This window comes from Echiichthys vipera (assembly GCF_963691815.1).
Source record: "Echiichthys vipera genome assembly, chromosome: 16".
NCBI classification, from domain to species: Eukaryota; Metazoa; Chordata; class Actinopteri; order Perciformes; family Trachinidae; genus Echiichthys; species Echiichthys vipera.
The window spans coordinates 12956504-12977679 of record NC_139841.1 but is presented as its reverse complement, the minus strand read 5'-3'; the positions used below and the strand labels follow the sequence as shown (position 1 = coordinate 12977679).

Sequence of the window (21176 nt, the reverse complement as noted above, 5' to 3'; positions counted from 1 at the left end):
TTGACAAGAATCTTACTCTTATTACATGTCCATAATACTGTTTGGATAGCTTTCAGTAAAAATCAAATGTGTCAGAATTGCAAGCACCAGAATGCAAACATGCACCTGCCTATAAACAGCATCCTGCATTTCTAAGACCCCCCGGCATGCGGTCACATGACATGAATTTAATGTGGTGAAGCGGTGATGTAACTTGGTTGGATTTAAAAGTTCTGCTGGTGTTGATATTACGAACAGAAGCGAGCTGCGGATCAGATGGGTCACATTCTGCACATGCCGACACACCCAGCGGAGACATCTCACAGGGAAGATCATCTTCCATTCAGCGTGCAGCCATACCCGGATGCTTAGAGAACAGAGACTGAAATGGACCTGTGGTTTGAAATGTCACGGGTTTGATTCTGCACTTACTGTGCTGGAAAGATCTTTGAATAATAGTATGAACTGTGAGCCAAAACCTATAATACATACAGTATATTTAGTGTTCGAAACAACTGATCGCTTAGTCCAGTCGAGTTGCCTTGACTATATGAATGCGATGCCCCCCCCCCCCAGACAATGCTAATTTGTCAGGTCCAAAATGAATAGAACGCTAACCTGGTAACTTCCCAGCCGATGGTGGTGTCAATACATGCAACCTTAGCAACATCGCTGAAATGTCTTGCATGCCATTGTCATGCAATAGCAGCAGGTGGTTACTATACTCATCATGTCCATTTTGAGAGCCACACTTATGCAAACCTTTGGATCACATGGACGTACACAAACATGTTACAATTTTCTGACATCTGCTTCACGAGTCGACAAACTGCACTGCTATCAGCAAACCAGAGTTATTAGGAGAGCAATATTGTGTTCCATTCATAGCTGTACCTGCTAAAATTACCTTTGCTGCATGTCACACTCTCTGCCCTTTACAGTATTTCTCTGCCCTCCTGTCATTCTGCGTTGTTTACTATCCAGTTCAGCTCAAATGTCACGACAATCATTTAAACACCAGCAGTGCCCACTAGAGCATTCCAGCCTCCAGTCTCTGTGTACCCTAACCCCACTTGCTTAACCACACACACACACACACACCCACACACACACACACACACACACACACACACACACACACACACACACACACACACACACACACACACACACACACACACACACACACACACACACACACACACACACACACACACACACACACACACACACAGGCATGTACACACGCACAGACACGCCAGAATGTCCAGTAGGTCCAAGACAGCTGCTGCTAATTTTAGACGGCACGTAATGCCTTGCGCACCCTAGACCCCCTGCAACCCCCTGCAACCCAACAAGCCACTCCTCCTCTTCCCCCTTTGCATTGACTTTGACCCAAGCACACTCCCGATCCCCATAAGTTACCTCTCAACTCCAGCCTCTCCAGGATCCAATCGGCTCAGTTGGTAGACGGCAACACCCATTCTGCCAAATATTCAAAACTAATTCCTGAAGCCCATTTAGCAATCACATACGGGCTGACATAAGTCCCACCTCTGAACACATTTTTAAGCATGGAAAGATACTCTGCTATGATTAGTACTTTGTTTCCCCCACATAAAAAATGAAAGACATACAAACAAACAAACAAAAACTATGAAAAGGGGCTGGAAGAACATCTACTTTGTCTCCCTCATTGAGAAATTCTAGATCTGGCCTTGCACCCACCACTGCTGCTTGTTCCAGGTTGACCTGTGAGACAACAGTGTGGCCAGAGGAATCATCTGAGGAATTCAGCCATACAAGTGTGAGCCTCATGGCTGGTTCAGACAGGAGACGGAAATGCACCCGAAAGCACTGTCTGCTTCCCTTTGGTTAGCATCTTTACCAGCTGCGACAGCAACACTGGTATTGCTTTTCACCTCATGACAGTGTGTGTGTGTGTGTGTGTGTGTGTGTGTGTGTGTGTGTGTGTGTGTGTGTGTCATCATGGCAAACTGTGGTCCAGGAGATAAGACACCTACTGTAGCACTAGCCCAGAGGTTGTTTTGAGTACTTCGCTAGGTGTTTATATGTCTGTGGACAGATTTTGTAACCATGATAGCCCCACAGCCCTGCAAGATACAGTCATGAAACTTTACAGGTGTGTAGTTGAGATCAAAATGCAGGCTGAGTTCAAAGATGGGTGTGGGCATAGCAAGGGAGCTGTAAGTAGGGGGGTTAGGAAGTAGGGAAAGAGCTGTTGCCCCACCACTTTATGCCCCTGGCCTGATGTGGTATTACAGCTGATGTCATCCCAATAAGCTGTGTGTCTATTTTTGATGTTTGTTAGCATGTTAGCATGTATCTGGAAGTGGTGGATATAGCTACGATCATGTGTTTTTGTTCCTTGTACTCCAGCTCTGCGCTGGAGGTTTCAGGGTTTTTTTTTTCCAGATTTTGCATAGTGGACAGTGATTGGCTTTCAAATCTGTGACGTAGATAATCTAGCTTACCTGGTATGTACATTTGAATCTCCGATTTTAGGCAAGTGCACAGACATCTCCCCATTCACTAGAGGCATGTGAAAAGACCTCTCTAGGTACAAACTATGCACAGACACAACTTTAATATACACAGGAACTGATGCAGTGACTCCAGTGGTTTATCATGAACAACAATTGTGTCATCGTGCTGTCTGCATACAGAATTTTCAATTCAATGGAGCAGACAAGGGCAGTTTGACATTGACATTTTTTTTTTCAGTCAAATGGACAAAATAAGCTGGATCCCACATTAACCAAACAAAAGCTTAAAACATGGCAAACATCTGTTTTAATAGGGGAGTAATGTGTGAAATATAGGATTCAGCAGCACTTATCAAGGGCTGGAAACTTGTGTCTAGAAAGTCTCACCTCAGATAGAGCATATGAACACCATTACAGGGATGTAGCTGTGATTTTATGTGTCTGATTTCAAGCAAATAACTGACAGATAGCATCAGTTTATCCAATTCCCAGTACATGCTGTAAGAACTGCTTCTTTCCTACAAGGCTTTCAAAAGGTTTGTATTGTTTTATATTAGCTTACAGTCACTCACAGTGACAGGTATGAGCTCCTGTTTTGGATGTAATAGCTTAAGTGCAGTGGAGAAACCACTAAAGCTGGCAAACTGGCAACCTAAATCAATATCGCCAGTGTTGTTTTCAAGGGTTCAGTGTTGCCAATATGTCAACTGAGTAAGTTAACTGCACAAACTGAAACTACACATGCCTGCAGGCAGCCCAGCCCCCCACTCTACTTACTCCTTAACGCAGCCCATTACCCCGGCCCTCAACTGCATGCCACAGTCACAAATCTCAGCATGCCAAGGTCTAGTTATAGCATCCCCCTCACCTTCACCCTACCCCACTCAGTTCCCTCTGTAAGACCTTGCTAAGTGGATCCAGAACACTGACCAGCTTCCAGAGTGACCCTACACACGACCTTACAGAGAATACTTCACAGAGCTCCTCCAAATCCTGGAAATAATAACTTCACAATTGTCTAACAGGATTCTTAATAATACTTATAAAGCAGCAAGAGAGACAACAGGCACAGAGATCTAGATTTTTGACTTTGCAATGAAGTAAGTCCACTGTCTTCCTCCCAGTGCCAGCAGCTGCTCTGTATTTCCCACAAAGACACACACCACCGTCATCTCACTCCTCACGCACCACTTCCTAATTCCCCTTAGACTTGGCCCCAGACGGTGTGCGCGGCCTTGTGTGTGTCTGTGTGTGTCGGGGGGGGGGGGGGGGGGGGGGGGGGGGGGGGGGGGGGGGGGGGGGGGGGGGTAGCTAAGAGTCCAAAGGGCTGAGGTCATCTGTGTAAACATATCACAGACACTACAAAGAAGTATGAGTGAATGAGTGCATGTAAAGATACACACACATACACTTTTGTATATGTATTTTGCGGTTGGCAGGCCACATGGGCAACAGCTAATTAGAAAGCTGAAGCACTCGCCATTCATTGGCTGATCTCAAAACCACATGTGGAGTTTTGAGAAACACACAAATTTATACACAGGCACACACAAACACACACACACACACACACACACACACACACACACACACACACACACACACACACACACACACACACACACACACACACACACACACACACGTTATACGGTTTTTTTTTGGGAACCCTGACTAGGATGTACTCCATCCATGGCTATAATTACATGTTAATAATATACCAATTACAGTTCTGGATTTAACAACATGACATCACAACTTTTCCCTAATCTGACCAATTAGTAACCATGGAAACATGCACCGCTGGCAGCTGACAGGCTGTAATCACTATCAGACTGTGGGAATCTTTGTCTGTTTATATGTGGTGGACAAATGAGCCAATTGACTAATCAACTCTTGGATTAAGCGCTGAGCCTTGTACAATGATGTCTAGCCTTCTGTTGTACAACAAATGATTGATGATCTTACTGGCTCTCACAAATTTTTAAAAGAGAACCATGTTAGCCATGTTAAATTAAGCTTAGTTAAGTTTAAGTCAAGTTACGATGGGGAAAATGCAGCACTAAAATATAATGCAAATAAATTGTGCAGGAGTGGAAAGATTCATTGCGCTCTCCTGCTTCTTCAATAATTGATGAGACATAGAAAAGTAGTTACAGTTACAGTTACAGTTAAAGTTACACATAGGGATGAACTCACAAGACAGACATAGTGTGAAACAGTTGTAAAGAAGACTTAAAGATCCTAGTTAATGCGTTCCTGGTATTTTCCAATACAGTCTAACTCCAAGTGCTGTGCAGATAGGTGTGTCATCCTTTCTGCAAAAAAATAAAAAGGCCTTGTGATTCACAGCCATTAGTGCTATGCTTTATTCATGAGCCACGCAGCACATAGACCGGTCTCTGTGGCAAATTAACATCATAATGACAGCTGTCTACTACCTGACAGCGATTTGTTTGAGTCCAGTTCAATAGATAAAGCATTGCAAGGAACTCAAACTATCACCGTCCAGATGACATGTTAATTAAAATCAGTGTAAGATTCAGTAGCTGGCCGGCGATGCAGATACAAAGATGACTGGTCTGACACTTGGCTCGGATTTTAGCGGAAGCTTCCAATTTGGCTCGAGATCTGCTGAAGTATTGATGAGGTCTCTGAGTATCAAATATTGATGAAATCATTAGCATGTCAGCTGTGTGGGTGTGTGCATTGTACACCTCTCTACAGGGGTTTTAGTGATGCGTATTCAGAGCATCAGTCAGACGGAACAAATATTATACAAATATTTTAAAATAATAAATATTACCTGTCTTCATCCTTGTTGAAAATAATCAAGTCTTAGCACTTATGTCCTTATGTTTTTGGTGATCTTAAAACCAGATTAGGAAATGTTCATTGTTCGTTAACAGCCAGTTAATTATACCTTCCCTTTCTATTTGAGAACCTCTGGGAAACTTTGTCCAGCTTCTGTATTTACACTGGACCTGCTTTGTTTGGCTCAGTCCGCAGCTTAAAGAGTTCCTAACTGCCTCAGAGAGTTGTTAGTACTATCAGTGTCATAGTAACCCTTCACTATTTAAGTGTCTGGTAGAGATCGGAAACTATTAGTGCCCTTACTGTCTTTGATATTGTGTAGACACCGACTGAGACAAGACAGATGCTCGTTTGGAGAAGACAAACAGGCTCAAAGGATTAACTTGACTTTACTTGATGCCAGAGCACTTGGCACTTGCAGTAGGATCTCTGATAATACTTCAGGAGACTCGAGATCTTAGACTAGATAGAGCATTCTTTGTGGTGTTACATTAAGACAGATGCCACCAGAATATTCTGCAACATTTGTTGTTTTTCTTGGCCCACCAAATTAAAACTCATTTGTCGTGTTTTGCCAAATACACATGCAAGAATGATGCAAGAAACAGAAATGCTTGTTCCTTTTTGCTCAAAATTAAAGTACTTTCCACTCTCTCTCTTTACTTAACTGGTTTAAGTACATGCAGCTTGGTATGGCTGCCATGTTTCAACGTGGCCAAAATAGTTTCTCCATCTGCTGCTGCTTCTGTTCACCCGACTTGTGTGTGTGAATGTGTGTGTGTGTTCCTGTGCCTCTATGCTTCTTGAGTGTGTGTGGTATGCTGTGGTTGCTGCCTGGCGCCAAATTTAGTCCCAGGCGGTGAATCCTGGTCTAACTGTTTCTCTGAAGTCCTATCTTTACCGAGCCAAACATTTCAACAGTTGCCTCTGTGATCCTCAAACATATCGGCGAGTGTCAAAACCTATTCTGGACCAACTTGCAGCTGAGATCATTCTACCTTGGAAAGCACATTCACCTAAAAACCTCAAACATTTTTTACACCAACTTTCCTCTGAGTTGGTTTCCCAAAAAAGACATGGAGGAAGATGAGAGCTGACGCATAGCAAGACAACACAGCAGCATTGCATAGCACTAATTGGTGCAACAAAAATCACTTTGTTTTGAGTGAGGGAGGGGGTGTAAGGGGCTATGAAGTGATGCTACCAACACATTAAGTCTATTCACTTTTAAAGTTAACATCTAATGATGCAATTGTGATTATCAAACAAACTAACAGCTATGCAGTGAACGTAGTTGGTTTTAGCTTTTGTCAAAATGGTTAGCATTTCGCAGCCCACCACAGAAGCTAAAGTGGATTACCACTAGCTAACTTTATTGAGCCAAGAAACACATATTAACATTAAGCCAACTGTAACATCTGCACACATGTTTTAAGTAATAACTTAACAATTCAAATAATTAACTTAAAGTGACCGATAAATGATTAAAATAGTTAGCCTAAAGTAATGGATAAATGTTTTTAATAGTTAGCTTAAAGTATTGACTAAATGGTTGAAATAGTAAGTTAATGATGAACGGTTAAAATAGTAACAATGATGGATAAAAGGTTGAAATGGTAAGCTAAAGGTTATGATTAACGGCTAAAATAGTAACATTAATAGATAAACAGCTGAAATAGTTGGCTATAAGTAACCATCAACAGTTAAAATAGTAACATTAATGGATAAACAGTTGAAATAGTGCTAAAAGTAATCATAAACAGTTAAAATAGTAACATTAATGGATAAACGGTTGAAATAGTGCTAAAAGTAATCATAAACGGTTTAAATAGTAACATTAATGGATAAACGGTTGAAATAGTGCTAAAAGTAATCATAAACGGTTTAAATAGTAACATTAATGGATAAAAGGTTGAAATAGTGCTAAAAGTAATCATAAACAGTTAAAATAGTAACATTAATGGATAAACGGTTGAAATAGTGCTAAAAGTAATCATCAACAGTTCAAATGGTAACATTATTGGATAAATGGTTGAAACATTCAGCTTTACTCCAAGTAGTAGACTAGTAGTACAGTTGCTGACCAAACCAAGCTTAACACTGACAGTTTAATAGTATGAAAAAATAAACAATATTCACTTTCATATAATGAATATTGTTTACATTTACATTTGGAATACATTTGGAATCAATGAAGGGCTGTGGGGGTACGTCAGACCAAAATGGTTGGGAACCACTGCATTATGTTATAGGTTCATGTAACTGGCTTAAGAACCATTATAAAACACCAGATCAGACCATCATTGCCCCGTGCCTAAGTGTCAGCCAAGGGGTCACCATGATGTGTGGCACCTCTACTGTTGTGTCTATGTTGTATAGGAATTCATTAGTGAGAGTTCAATAAACTTGAACTTTGGAATGGAGCAAAGCGGGGCTGCAATTGTCACTTTTCCTGTCCTTCAATTATTTTTTGGCAGTTTTCCAAGCCTTTTTATTAGACAGGATGCACGTGAAATGGGGTGAGAGAGAGAGGGAGACATACAGCAAAGGACCGCAGGTTAGAGTCGGACCTGCGGCCGCTGCCTCGAGGACCTTCAGCCTTGTTACATGGGGCGACTGCTCTAACCACTGTGCCACCGGCCGCCCCTACGTGAGTTTTCAATTGACGTGAATAAATAATGTGACAAGGCAGAAAGAGCATGGCAGAGAGTGTGTAAGAGAGAAGGGGAACTAAAGAAAAGAGGCAGAGGCCGACGGAGTTGCAGGAACTTTGAGGTGCCGAGAAGTTAGGTGAAATATTGTGCTGTGTGACAGAAAGAGATGAAGTCACGGTGAGAGCCATGAAAGCGCTCACAGACAAACAGAAGGTCAAAGAAGCATACAGAGGAGAGCAAAGCAAAAAAAACCCATAAAAAACACACCATTAGTTTAAACACACTCTGACTTACCGCCAAGGCCTGCAGCCTCTCTTTGTGGAGCTGAGCCTCCTCACACGACATCCTGAGGGGGAAGCAGGGGAGAGGGGGTGAAAGGAGAAAGAGACGTGAGATCTGGGAAGACTGAGAGCTGGAGTCCCTCAGAAAGTGGTAGAGAGGCAAAGAGGGGAGGGAAGTGGAGGAGAGAGGGAAGAGAAGGACAAGAGGAGGAGTATCCAGACAAGGTCCTTCCTCAGCAGTAATCCAAACAGAGAGAGGAGACAGTGGGAGAAGGAGCTCGCACTGAGTGGAAGCAAAGATCTCTCATTCACTGGCCATGTGCCTCACACACAGCCCACTGCTCGCATTCTCTCTCTCTCTCTCTGATCACCCACTCTTTCTTTTGCGCTCTGTCTCTCCTCCCATTTGTCCCCTCCTTCCCTCCCTCCCTCTCTTTTTTAGGCATGAGCCATGTGTGATTAAACAGCTGGGAGGAGCAGCTGAGAGAGGAAGGGGAGGAAGAGAGAAGTGATGGCATGAAGGTAAGGGGGGTTTGAAGAGAGGGAGGGAGAAAAAGGAATGAGGGAAGAAAAGAGGAAGAGCTCAAAATAATTGAAGAAGTAAAGAAAAGGGAAGCAGAGGAGTAATCTGAGGCGAGACAATGGGGAATTGATCATTCTTTCATTTATTTTCCCTACATCTTCTCTTCAGTAGCTTTATTTTTCTTATCTTTACTGGATTTGGGAATATTTATTAATGAGATGAACAAATATACACAATACTCTTTCCTATAACAAACATTGATCCCTCAGAAATGTGCATGAAGGGGCAGTCAACTAAAATAAACATTTATATGGAATGTAGCAATTACTACTTTAGTTGTTACTCTTCCATTAAAGGGAACATGTTAGGCTCATTTTCAGGTTCCTACTTGTATTTTGGGTTTCTATTAACACACGTTTACATGCCTTATTGTTTATTGTTTTCTCATACTGTCTGTCCTAATATACCTGTATTCACCACATGTCTCTTTAAAAACCCTTCCTGAAAAAGACCAGTCTGCTCTGATTGGTCAGTGTTTCCTGGTCGTTCGCATCTGCGCTCTCTGCGTCTATGCGCTGTCAGTGCAGCTGGGGAATGACTGTAACAGCACTGTACATCACAACCGTACAGAAGTCCTGAAAGCTCGTTTAAAGGCACAGTTTCTAAATACGGGCTGCGCGCATTTCTCTGTGGATTGATCGTCTTCATACTTAAACAGTATTTATATTGAACCTCAACTTACTTTATAATGAAAAAGACATTAAAATAGAACTGTTTACAATATGGGACCTTGAACTGAATTTCCAAATTTTATTTTTTCACTGATTTCACTGATCTGTCAAAAAATGGTCAAGAATGTAATATATAAGCTAATCAATTTAGATACCACTGGCATATGCTTTGGTTTGCATTGGAAATCTGCTCTCCACAGTTGCAAAATATAGTCTATAAATATAAAAAAATATAGAATCTGAAACGCAGAATGTTACGTGTGTTTCGGACACAAATTATGTCAATAATATCATTCTTCCACCACAAAAGTCCAATGAGACAAAAGCAGGAAATCTAAACTCCTTTTAAATCTTAAAAATAGACCCTGTTGTCATGTTCCAGGACAGAGCCCAATGGTGAACTCAAGCCACTGCATAACGATATGACAAACTCCTCCCAGCATCCTTGCCTTCACCCATATGTGATTTAGTTAAAAGAAAGAGAAGAGCTATTGCTATGCAACTGTGTGCTTTGGTGCTGCCAATCACAGGCCACACTACTGCACAGTAAGCTGAAAACCGACACTTTTCTCATGGTAGGGGTCATGCAATATATGTCTTTCACTTTTAAAAGAGAGAAAAAGTAGCAAAACCTGCACATAACATGTTACTATCGTTTTAGGATATGCTGATATTTTAATAAAACTCCACACAAGTCCACATGCAGCGATGTCGCCCACACACACAAACAATCCTACAGCTGACTCTTCAGGTTCTATTTCTGGTCACTCATGGTCATACATTTATTCTGGCGTCTTTCAAAGTGACATCAATAGAAGCCTTCTGCTTTAGAAAAACAGGAGCTGGGTAGAAAAAAACAGGAAGAGAATTGTGTCACAACGTGAGTTGATGTGTGCAAATGAATATCAGTTGGAAATCGTTCTAAATACAAACTGCAAAAACACCTCTTTAAAAGGCAAGACACAACTTCCTGTACAAACACACACACACACACACACACACACAGACAAAAGGAGTGTGTGTGTGTAAATGGGTCACTGTTAACTGTGTCCCAATTTTCTTTCTCTCTATTTTAACTCCAGGTTCACCTGGGTTTCATCTATTCTTCTTCTGCCTCCATCTTTGCTTAAGTCCCTCACTTTTCTCTTTCCTTTGCTGCATTGCTGCCTCTGTTTTCCGCAATCTCTACTTTCCAATATCCAACACTTTTTCCTCGCTTTCCTCCCTCCATATATCGAGTTCCTTCTTTCAACCAAACTTCTGTTCCTCCTTTGCATCCCTCCATGTCTCCCTCCTGACCCCCTTCCTTTCTTCTCTTCCTCTTTCTCGCCCTCTCATCCCATCCTCTCCTTCCACGCAACCGTTTCTGTTCATATTACACCTGTCCCTCCTTCCGTCCATCCATTCCTTCCTTACACTTCTTGTTCCTCTTCCTCAGTCTGTCATATCCTCCTCTTTTTTTCCTTTTCTCCATCCCTCCTTCCACTAGCACACATCCTTATAAGGAAAAAACAGCAGAAGCAGCAGTTCTCGCCGGCTCTTCAGGGAATACAGAAGCATGTAACACACACACACACACACACACACACACACACACACACACACACACACACACACACACACACACACACACACACACACACACACACACACACACACACACACACACACACACACACACACACACACAAACACACACAGAGACATAACAGCCACTGGATTACTTAAAAAAGTGTTTAATAAATAACTGCAGCTGGCTAGTATCTGTCCCGTAAAGCCAGGCAGCTGAAGGACTTGAATAAATCATAAATTTGTCGTACTTATTCCTCAGCTATGGCTTCCATGTGTTGTTTTATTGTTTTCAAACGAATGCATGTTAAAAAGTCTCTTACAGATTTGGATAAAGGAGTTTTGACATTTTGTTCTGCTGCAAGATATTTACTGTATGTTCCATATTCAATATTTTTAATATAGGTTGCATTTTTTAGCTTTTAAGGAAATATTTCAGTTTAGAGTTGCTGTGCAATTAGATTTGCAACGAGCATATATCTTTATTTAGTTGACTTTTTCTGTAGTAGACTAGAAAACGCTATATGAATGCAGTCCATTTATTGTAAGACTAATTTATTATTTTTTATGAGTATTAAACTTTTTACAATTAATTTTTCTTCAAACTTCTCAATCTGTTTGTTTTCAAGAAACAAGATGACTGTATAGCACAGCATTTGTTGTTTTTTTTGCATCCAAAACAGGTAAATCAGCTCTACACTCTTTAAAGCTGCAATAAGCTACAACTTTACTGTTTCACTCTCACCGCTCTCCTCAGCAGAGTTTCCAGCCACAGCAGGCAGCTGTTTTCAGTGAAAAAAGGCCCCATAAACCACTGCACATTCACTGCCCAGCACCAAACTGTTGACAGACAAAGTTAGCGACTAGCTAGTGAACATGTAAATCAGGGGCCGTATTCACAAAAACTCTTAAAGCTAAGAGTAGGTCCTAACTTGCTGATTTAGGAGAAACTCTTAAAAATAAGGGTCTTTTCACTCCTAATTTTAGGACTCCTGACTTTTTAAGATAGATGTAATTCACAAAGCATTTTAGCGCTAAAAGTAACTCCTAAATCTATAAAAATATAGTCACTCAGAGTAAATCAGGAACGACCTCACATGGCTGATGCAGTCAACTTTTTGGAGAAAATGACAGTGAGTTTTATAAAAGGTATCGCCTTAATGGAGATGGCATTATGAACGTGGTAGAGTTGGTCAGGGATGCCATTACATCACCGCCATCACTAGAGATTAAAGATGTTACACTCCGCTATTTGGCCACTGCAAAAATGCAGCTGAGTAACGTAGACGATGTTGGCGTCTCTCAGCTGAGGGTCAGGAGGAATTTGCACCAGACGATAATCACCCTATGCCATAGTGCGGCAGTTCATTCGCTTCCTCATTGAAGTGTTTCTATCCTAAATTCACTCCTAGGGACTATCCTCTCAGCCAATCACTGTGGGCATAGAAGGTATGAACCTGATGTCATCCATAGCAATGAGGTCAACCCGCCCTCTAGTGTCAGTTTAGCAGTCCGTCCCACTCCTCCAGGTTTTAAGAAATTACTGGTAACTAAGAACTTTTAGTGCTCCCTAGTAGTACTCTTAGCAGTAAGGTAAATTGTTTTCTGAATACGACCCCAGTAGTTGTGGCCAAATCAGAGCGGTATAAAAAGGAGAGGTATTATTGAACTTACATTCACTAGGTGAGGAGAGACCCGGTTTCTAATCAACGTTAGCTACTTTATATCTGCTCGATGTGTAGACAGGGAAATGTTTGCTCATCATATCAACTTAATATGGTGATAATATATTATGGTTGCATTTACAGCTTGTTGCACTGCCCAAAACTTTTTCCTGGTGTCCGACATACACACAACATACACATAAACATTCACACTTCCACGTAAGAAACATACATTTTTACATGACACAACAACTACAAACGGCTGCTCCTTAATAATTAACAAACCACAGAATAAAAAATCTGGCAAACATTTGAGAGACACCATTTCTCTACACTCAGATTTCATTCTAAAGACGTATCTGGCGAAATACGGATACATACGTAACCAACCTGAAAATAGCGGACTTTGCTTGTTGTAGTACATACTGGTACTGGTGAGCTACACAGTAACTTACTGTTGTCTATAATTTCTCTGGGTGGGTTTTAAGGCCAAATTGGTTTGCCAATATACTAATATAGGTATGTCACACATGCATCGTGCTAGTTTTCACAACTGAGACTCAAGTTTTTCACTCTTTTGTCCCCTGTTGGATAAACCTATGGTACAAGTTTAAAAGAGGGGGCGTTTGGGGTCTTAGAAACTTACCCTTATGTTATGAAATCAGTCTCAGTTGTCTATGTTTGATCTGGATTTACACCAATCACTTCATTATGTTGGCTGCTCCCACTGTTATCACAAAGCATGCTTCCTTACTTTAACATTATTCTACTTCATTATAACATTTTCTATTTGATTTCCATTCTGCCTCACTTTTATCCCTCTACTTTTTGAGTCTCTCCTCGCCCTCCCCCTTCAATCCCTTAATTCTGGCGTCAGCTATGTTCGTCAGTCGTCGTTGGAGACAACAGCATCATTGTTCCTCTGCATCGCCACGACGACGCGATGACCTCACTGCACAGCTAGCCCGGCCCCGCCTCCCCCCATCCCGGCCCAGAAGTAATGGCCTCCAGATGTGGAACCAGAGGCAGGAAAACACACACACACAGAAATATAACATGCAAAAGAGTGAGTAGGAGAGAATGAACAAATATATACAAAGAAAGTAAGTCGGAAAGTGTGTGTGTGTGTGTGTGTGTGTGTGTGTGTGTGTGTGTGTGTGTGTGTGTGCGTGTGTGTGTGTGTGTGTGTGTGTGTGTGCGTGCGTGTGTGTGTGTGTGTGTGCGTACGTGTTCTTGTGTGTGTGTGTGTGTTATGTTATGTTGATGCATCTTGTTTGCCTGCCTTTCCTGAGCTTAGTAATCACCCACATTTCAATTCTCCCCAAAATAACTGAAACGATCTGGTATAGACTGGCCTCTGCTGCATAGAGTTATTGTGTGTGTGTGTGTATGTGTGTGTGTGTGTGTGTGTGTGTGTGTGTCAGTGAGAGAGAGAGAGAGCAAGAGAGAGGGGGAGAATAAAAGCAATCCAAACAGACATATTTCTGGCTTTAGGAGTGCCAGACCTCGAGCTCATTCATATTTTATATATCACTGAGGGAGGTCAAGCTGTGTCTGGGTGTCACACTGTCTGTCTGCACACACTTGAACTAAAAACGATTCAAATTGAGAATATTTACTGCTAAGTATGTTTATTTTTCCACAGCAAAATTGTCCTTAAATCGAACAAAAACAGATGAGTCTAGCCGAGGAAGGTTGGTGATGGCGGAACTTTTGTAAGTCACTGGCTCCGCAATTAATCTGATAAGACTGATATGACACTATTTCAGTAACTCAGTCTGCCACAGCCACGCAAAACCAGTTTTATTTTACTGTGAAGACTGATAGCTTTTCAAAACTGATCGTAAGATTTAAAGAAATATTAGGTGTTTTATTTAGATTACTGCAAATCACTGCATTGGAAGATGGAGGAAGAAGGTATATTTTATTAATCCTGCAAGGGGAAATACATTTTCTTTGCTCTGTTGTTATGTATATAGTCACAAACAGACAAGCCTGAATACAAACATGCACATCCAGGACCAATGCAGTTATTATTTTTCAGTTGGAGGTTCGGTGATTTCTCAAGGGCACCTTGGCATTGCCCACGAGGTAAACTGGCACCTCTCCAGCTACCAGTCCACACTCCATACTTGGTCCGCAAAAGGTATTTAACCGGCAACCCTCTGGTTGCCTAGCCATGTCACCATGGACTACTGTAGTCCATGGTGTCCAGTAAGCTACTGCTTAAAAAAGTAACACCAAAGCAGTGAACAACACATGCTTTGCCTGTAAAAAAAACTTAAACTAGAAGCAACCAGAGCCTCCCATATTACCCACAATAATAATAATAATTGATAACAGAATCAACCGACTATAAATAGCTTTTTACATATATACTATTATATAATGTTTAAGCTGCATCCTCTGTGTCACTTCAGCCTATTGTTGTAGTTCTCTCACCCTCTATTATTCGTCCAGGGAGGATCTTACATTGAGAGAGAAGAATTCACATGCGTGTCAATAAATGTCAGTGAATGCATATGTGCATCTGCATGCATCCATAAGACTTTTTTTAAATGAGCTTTTAATGTTTTTTATCCTGAGATGCATTTTAGATGAGACGCAAAAGTCTTGTCCTCCAGATTATTGCCACCTCTGCATGTTCTTTATGCTCCCTCTTTCCCTGAAAGCCATCATTTTCCCTCTCTTCTCTAGTTTGCACATCTGCTTATATCCAGTGTTTACCATTCATGTTCTGGTATTTTCATTTAGATGGATTAGAGATGGATAAAGTGGAGGAGGGAACCTATATATTGTCATCAGATCATTTGAGTAAGACTCACTCTGTTGTGCAAAGATGTTGAGGTTAGGTTGACACATTGATTATTCACTTTGGTTTATCTCTTTGTCTCTCTATGTCTGTTTATGTTTTAATATTTCATATTTTTTTACTCTGTAAAGCACTTTGAGTTGCATTTGTATATAATTGTGTGCTATGAATAAACTTGAACTCGCTCCCAGCGCTGCAAATACCCAGGAGACCTAAAGTGCGCTTTATTTATGGATTGCAGGGATGGGTTCCTTTTTTATCAATTGATTAATAATTAGTCTACTGAATGTCCAAACATAATGAAACATGCTCATCAAGCAATTTCTCAGCAGCCAACGATGTGTTTTACAATTGTTTATTCTGTTAAACAAATGTTTAACAGTTTCATTTGATAAATGATTAATTGAGTAATAAACTCAACATTCAAAATCTAATTTAAAACGAAAAGAAGAAAAAAAGGATAAAATAGAGATATGATGCTTAAGTGGATGCTCTTGCTGGGTTGCAGTGCCGCATGCTCAATTCATCCCATCACTATTAAGAGTCTCTTTCCTGTAAGACTTCCCTGAGTGTGCAATAAATAGCAGCAGAGAATGGGCCATCTGCCATTGTGATGTCTGCGCTCTGCATGACCACAAATACTACCTCGTCTTTCTGCTGATTCAGTGGACAACCCATAGAGAGAAAGAGAGCATGCTGTATGCTGATTAAAAATGAGTCCATAGCAAAGAGGAAAACAGACAGAGCTAAGGGACGATAGGATGTGATAGACTGACAGAATCACAACAGCACTGTCTCATTTTCCCAATTATAACATAAACTATTGATGCATGTCTGCTTCATGCTTCACTGCGCCGCTTTGTGGGTGCGGCTCCGACAGAGGATGCAACAATCACTCAGACCTGTCACTCAAACTGCCTGTTGATAGCTGATTAAGTCTCTCAACTTGGAGCTGCAATATAATTGTTTATCACTCATACCAGCTAACATACAGTAGGCCTACATACCCTGCACAAGGACAGCTGTATTATCTTTGATATTGCTTGCACCAAATTTGCAAAAAAAAAGACTGGATCGGTTCCCAGCTGAGTGTGAAACGGCTGGGATGAGGATCGGCACCTCTAAATCTGAGGCCATGGCTCTCAGCAGGAAACCGATCGATTGCTTACGAGTCCTTACCCCAAGTGAAGGAGTTCTCTTTAGGATCTTGCACACGAGTGAGGGGATGATGGAGCGTGAGTTTGGCCGGAGAATCGTAACAGCAGGGGCAGTATTGCAGTTGCTCTACCGCATCATTGTGACCAAAAGAGAGCTGAGCCGGAAGGCAAAGCTCTCGATCTACTGGTCAATCTTCATTCCTACTCTCACCTATGGTCATGAAAGCTGGGTCATGACCGAAAGAACGAGGTCGCGGGTACAAGCGGCCCAAATGGGTTTTCTCAGGAGGGTGGCTGGAATCTCCCTTAGAGATAGGGTGAGAAGTTCAGCCATCCATGAGGAACTCGGAGTAGATCCGCTGCTGCTTTGCATTGAAAGGAGCCAGTTGAGGTGGTTCGGGCATCTAGTAAGGATGCCCCCTGGGCGCCTCCCTAGGGAGGTGTTCCAGGCACGTCCAGCTGGGAGGAGGCTTCGGGGAAGACCCAGGACTAGGTGGAGAGATTATATCTCAACACTGGCCTGGGAACGCCTCAGGATCCCCCAGAAAGAGCTGGTTAATGTGGCCCGGGTAGAGGGAAGTTTGTGGTTCCCTACTAGAGCTGCTGCCCCCGCGACCCGACCCCGGATAAGCGGTTGAAGATGAGTGATGAGTGAGTGTGTGAAGACATTGCGGAAGTTCCCGAAAGAGACAGATGTTTAGCAGGAATGCTAGCTGCAGATGACAGGGACATGTCTCAAGTCCTTTGTCTCAAGGAAAATCCACCAGTCTAGTACCTCGACAGTGTCCAAAAGAAAAGTTATTAGCCCAGTCAGGAAAATGTCAGAATATGAAATTCTCCATTAACAGCAGGTACAGTAAAATACAACGCAGTACACTCACAAAGCTTTCAATGTTAAATAACAACTCCCACTCTGTTCTGTATCTGTGTTCAGTATCACTGTAATTCTCTTCACACCAATTCATATATTGTAGCAGCAGACTGAAGCACTTTCATGTGCAATAAAAATAATCAGAATTTTAATAGAAAATTCAATAAAATTTTGTTTTCATCTCAGCGAGACTCAGGAATAATTACAATGCAGCTGTTTGTCAATTCCCAAAGCTTTTGACATCATAGGCTACAATTTTACTATGGCATTGTCTGGATTTAACACAAGTGTCCCGCTCTCCATTGGAGTTGAGGGAGGTATACCCAAGATAAGTTTAAATCTACCACATCTAATGGTTAGTCCTCGTCAGTGAAGCTTTGTGTGGCCTGTCTTCAGTTGGAGTGTCAGTCATGTTGTTTGAGGACCTTTTCTACTTGGTCAAGAGGTCAATTCTAGGACCACGGTAAGACTTTCTCTGACCCTGCACATTTTTCAGACTGTCATCCAGAGCTGCCATCTTTTAACTGCATCATTCTGTGAATTTTGCTGTAATGTTGTGTCTTGTCCTCTTTGTCAAATTAATGCTACTTCCTGTACTACAGACGGCAATGTCCTTCACGGTAACACAAGCCAGCAGCATCTCTAAGTTCAACTGGGCTGAACTGTTTTAGGACTGACAACAACAACCATTGATGTATTAACTGGCCACTTAAGGCTACAAACAACCCATAATGCAACTGTCTCTTAAAGACACAGTGCCCACCTTCTTGTGTTTAAAAATAAAACAAAACTTTTACAAACATAGCTTTTCAGAAAAAAAGTGTTATGTTTGAGCCAATACAAACTTTTTGGATGCACTGGACGTCACAGACATAGAATTGAAATGAAAGTATAATGGACATTGAACTGTGTTCCGTCGTCATTTGACCAGTTCAAAAATAAAATAGCTCTCAGCACTCTGCATTAACTACAGAATGAGTTAATGAGTTAGCCTGCTGTAATGGTCATAGTTATTAGCAACAGTAGGCTACACTCTGACCATAAAAACGGCCCCCGCTCTGACCATCCTGTTATGTGGTTATGGCTAGAAAGGATTTTTGTATAAAAGGTCTTTTGTATAAATATGAATTTGTCACCCATCTGGCAATAGCAATGTAATTTCGTGGTCATAGAGTGTGTGGATGATCCATTAAGTTGTTAAATTTGACCTTTTTATTTTATTTTTTTTATTTCGCAGCTGAATAGTTAGCCGGACTGCTAATTCCACCATGCTTGCTAGACTAGTTTCAGAGAATAAGGGCCAACAGCAGGCAGGCTGGTGGCCAGCTGTGGCGCTGGGTCTATGGTCCCTCCACTACTAAGAGACTACTTCGCGTTAGCTGTCCACCCATCGAAGTATCTGCCAGCGGCATCCAAGTGGGGGGACCGCGGGGTGCGCTAGCTAGCTAATTCTAGTCTTATTTGTGGACTGACAAACAGTAAACATTATTATCAGAGTGAATTTCATCTAAAGTGGGTTGGGAAAATGAGACCGTTTAAGCTTTTCTTTCTAGTCATAACCCTGCTACCTCGATTTGAATAGGTCCATTCTACCAACATTCTATTTCTATGGAAACAGATTTATTTTGGACTAGGCTACAAGGGTATTTTTTTTCTTATACTGTTTTGTATTGTGCCTTTTAAAGAGGCCTGTGTAAAATATGAATGCTCTTTGTATGCAGCATTCGCTGAAGGGTCAGATTGATTTGAAAACTTGCTGATATTGTCGATCTAGTACTTTTGGGACACATCATCTAGGATTTGACAGTCAGCATGTGAACAGCAACATTTTTCAATACAAAAATCAATGATTCTCAACACATCTCCTCTGTTCGCATGGCATCTGTCTTGCTGTCTTGCTTTATGACTATTAGTCATGAATGCAAATACAAATTTCAAGTCTTTTTTTTTTAGACTGATTTGATCATGCTGTGCTGATGAAGGATGTTGTATTTAATTCTCCTTCTGTCTTTGCATGGGCATTTGTTTTCCACGAGTAAGCAAACAGAAACATGAACACACACATGCATGTGAACACAGATTCAAACATGCATCAGACACAGGAAGAAGTGGTCTGCAGCATGGCGGACTGTGCTGAAACACAGAGGCTGGCCCAAGCCTGCGGTCTCCACATTGACTATGCTAACACACACCCATTCACACTCATACATCTGAATGTACCACAGTGTTAAGAACAGGGACACAGATGAATAAATGAAGGGTGCATGACTGATTTTGTAAAAAGAGGAATAGAAGACACAGAGAAAGACAGTGAAAGAGAAAGAGAAAAAAATGCAGCAAGACAGTAAAGCCATGAGTGTTTAGGTGAGAGGTTTGCGGAGAGAGTGTGAGGGTGAATGAAGAAAAGAGAGAGGAGAGGGAGGAGTGTACACAGTGTACGGCGGGTCTCCTCTCCCAGTCATGACTGAGCAGCAGCCTCACCATGACGGAGCTCCCGTTCCCATGACAACCCATCCTGTCAGATGGAGAGGAGAGAGGTGGAGGGATGCAGGCGAGGAGAGAAGAGATGGAGGCAAAGATAGATAGAAACATAAGGAACTGTACTTACGGTGCTGTCGCTGTGCCGTTCCTCTGCAAAGGTGTCTCTGACATGGCTGCAACACCTTCTGCTCTCCTTCCCCTTCTCCTCTTCCTCCGCTGTCCTTTTGACAGAGTTGTGTCCACCTCTACTCTCTCTTCCTCTCCTCCTCCTCCTTCTCCTCCCTCCCCTCCTTCTTGTCTTCTCCTCCTCCTTCTTTCCTCCTGCCTTTTTCGGTGTGGTTGTCACGCCAGAATGTGTCAGAGCAGCTGCTGCCGCTGCCGCTGCTGCTCCTGCATTGCTCGCTCTGCTAGCAGGAGAGGATGGGTGTAAGCATGTGTGTGAGACAGAGAGAGAGACAGACAGAGAGAGAAAGAGAGAAAGAGAAAGAGAGAGAGAAAGAGTGGTCACTTGTGTGTTTGTATGTATAAATGTGCAGGTGGTAATGTCAATGAGAGACAGAGAAATTAAGGATTTGTCGGTGAGGAGAATGAGGTGAGAAGATGCAGTAATCTAGAAGCGTGTGTGATGGAGATGATGGAGGTGAGATAGCCGAGATGAAAGAACGGGATAGAATGCAGAGGACGGCAAAGAGACAGCAGGGAGAAAGAGAGAAAGAGAGCCTTAGGGTGGTTACAGTGTAATGAAAGGAGTGGCCAACGTGCCTCATCCCTGCTGCTACCCTGAGAACCTTTCCCCTTTGAGACTGAGGAGGGATTCATTTAAAGAGGCAGAGAGGAGACTCACAAACCTCTACATTCCTAAAAAAAAAAAAAAAGTGTATCTTCAATAAGTAGGCTCCAGATTCCTGCAAGTTTAAATGAGATGGATGCATGGTCAAACAAGACTGAATGATACTGAGCAGGATTTGTCAGACTATTTGGGAAAACCCTGAAATAAATGCAGACTAGTGTGAACATTGGCAGGTTATGAGACAATGGGCCACTGGGCACAGACAAATGCAAAAGACCCCACCATCTTCCCTACATGGTACTAGAGACACGGTTTATTTTTTTTGTCCCGGAGGAGTGAGAAC

General features: G+C 42.0%; 1 protein-coding gene across 2 annotated transcripts in view; it reads right to left on the bottom strand.

Moving 5' to 3' along the window:
* palm2akap2 (PALM2 and AKAP2 fusion) overlaps window positions 1-20251 on the bottom strand; it is a gene marked incomplete at its 3' end in the record, with an annotated part of 89118 nt that extends 68867 nt beyond the window's left edge. Inside the window, exons 1-2 of one of the 2 annotated variants that reach the window (XM_083929414.1) lie at window positions 20171-20251; window positions 8249-8300 (exon numbers count right to left, since the gene is read on the bottom strand). In XM_083929414.1, the coding sequence (XP_083785540.1) occupies window positions 8249-8300; window positions 20171-20214 (96 nt within the window). In that variant the 5' untranslated portion in view covers window positions 20215-20251. Of the gene's footprint in view, window positions 1-886; window positions 1016-8248; window positions 8301-20170 lie in introns of those variants that run through there. The other variant, XM_083929415.1, reaches the window with a different exon arrangement.
* Window positions 20252-21176: the final 925 nt, after the last annotated feature.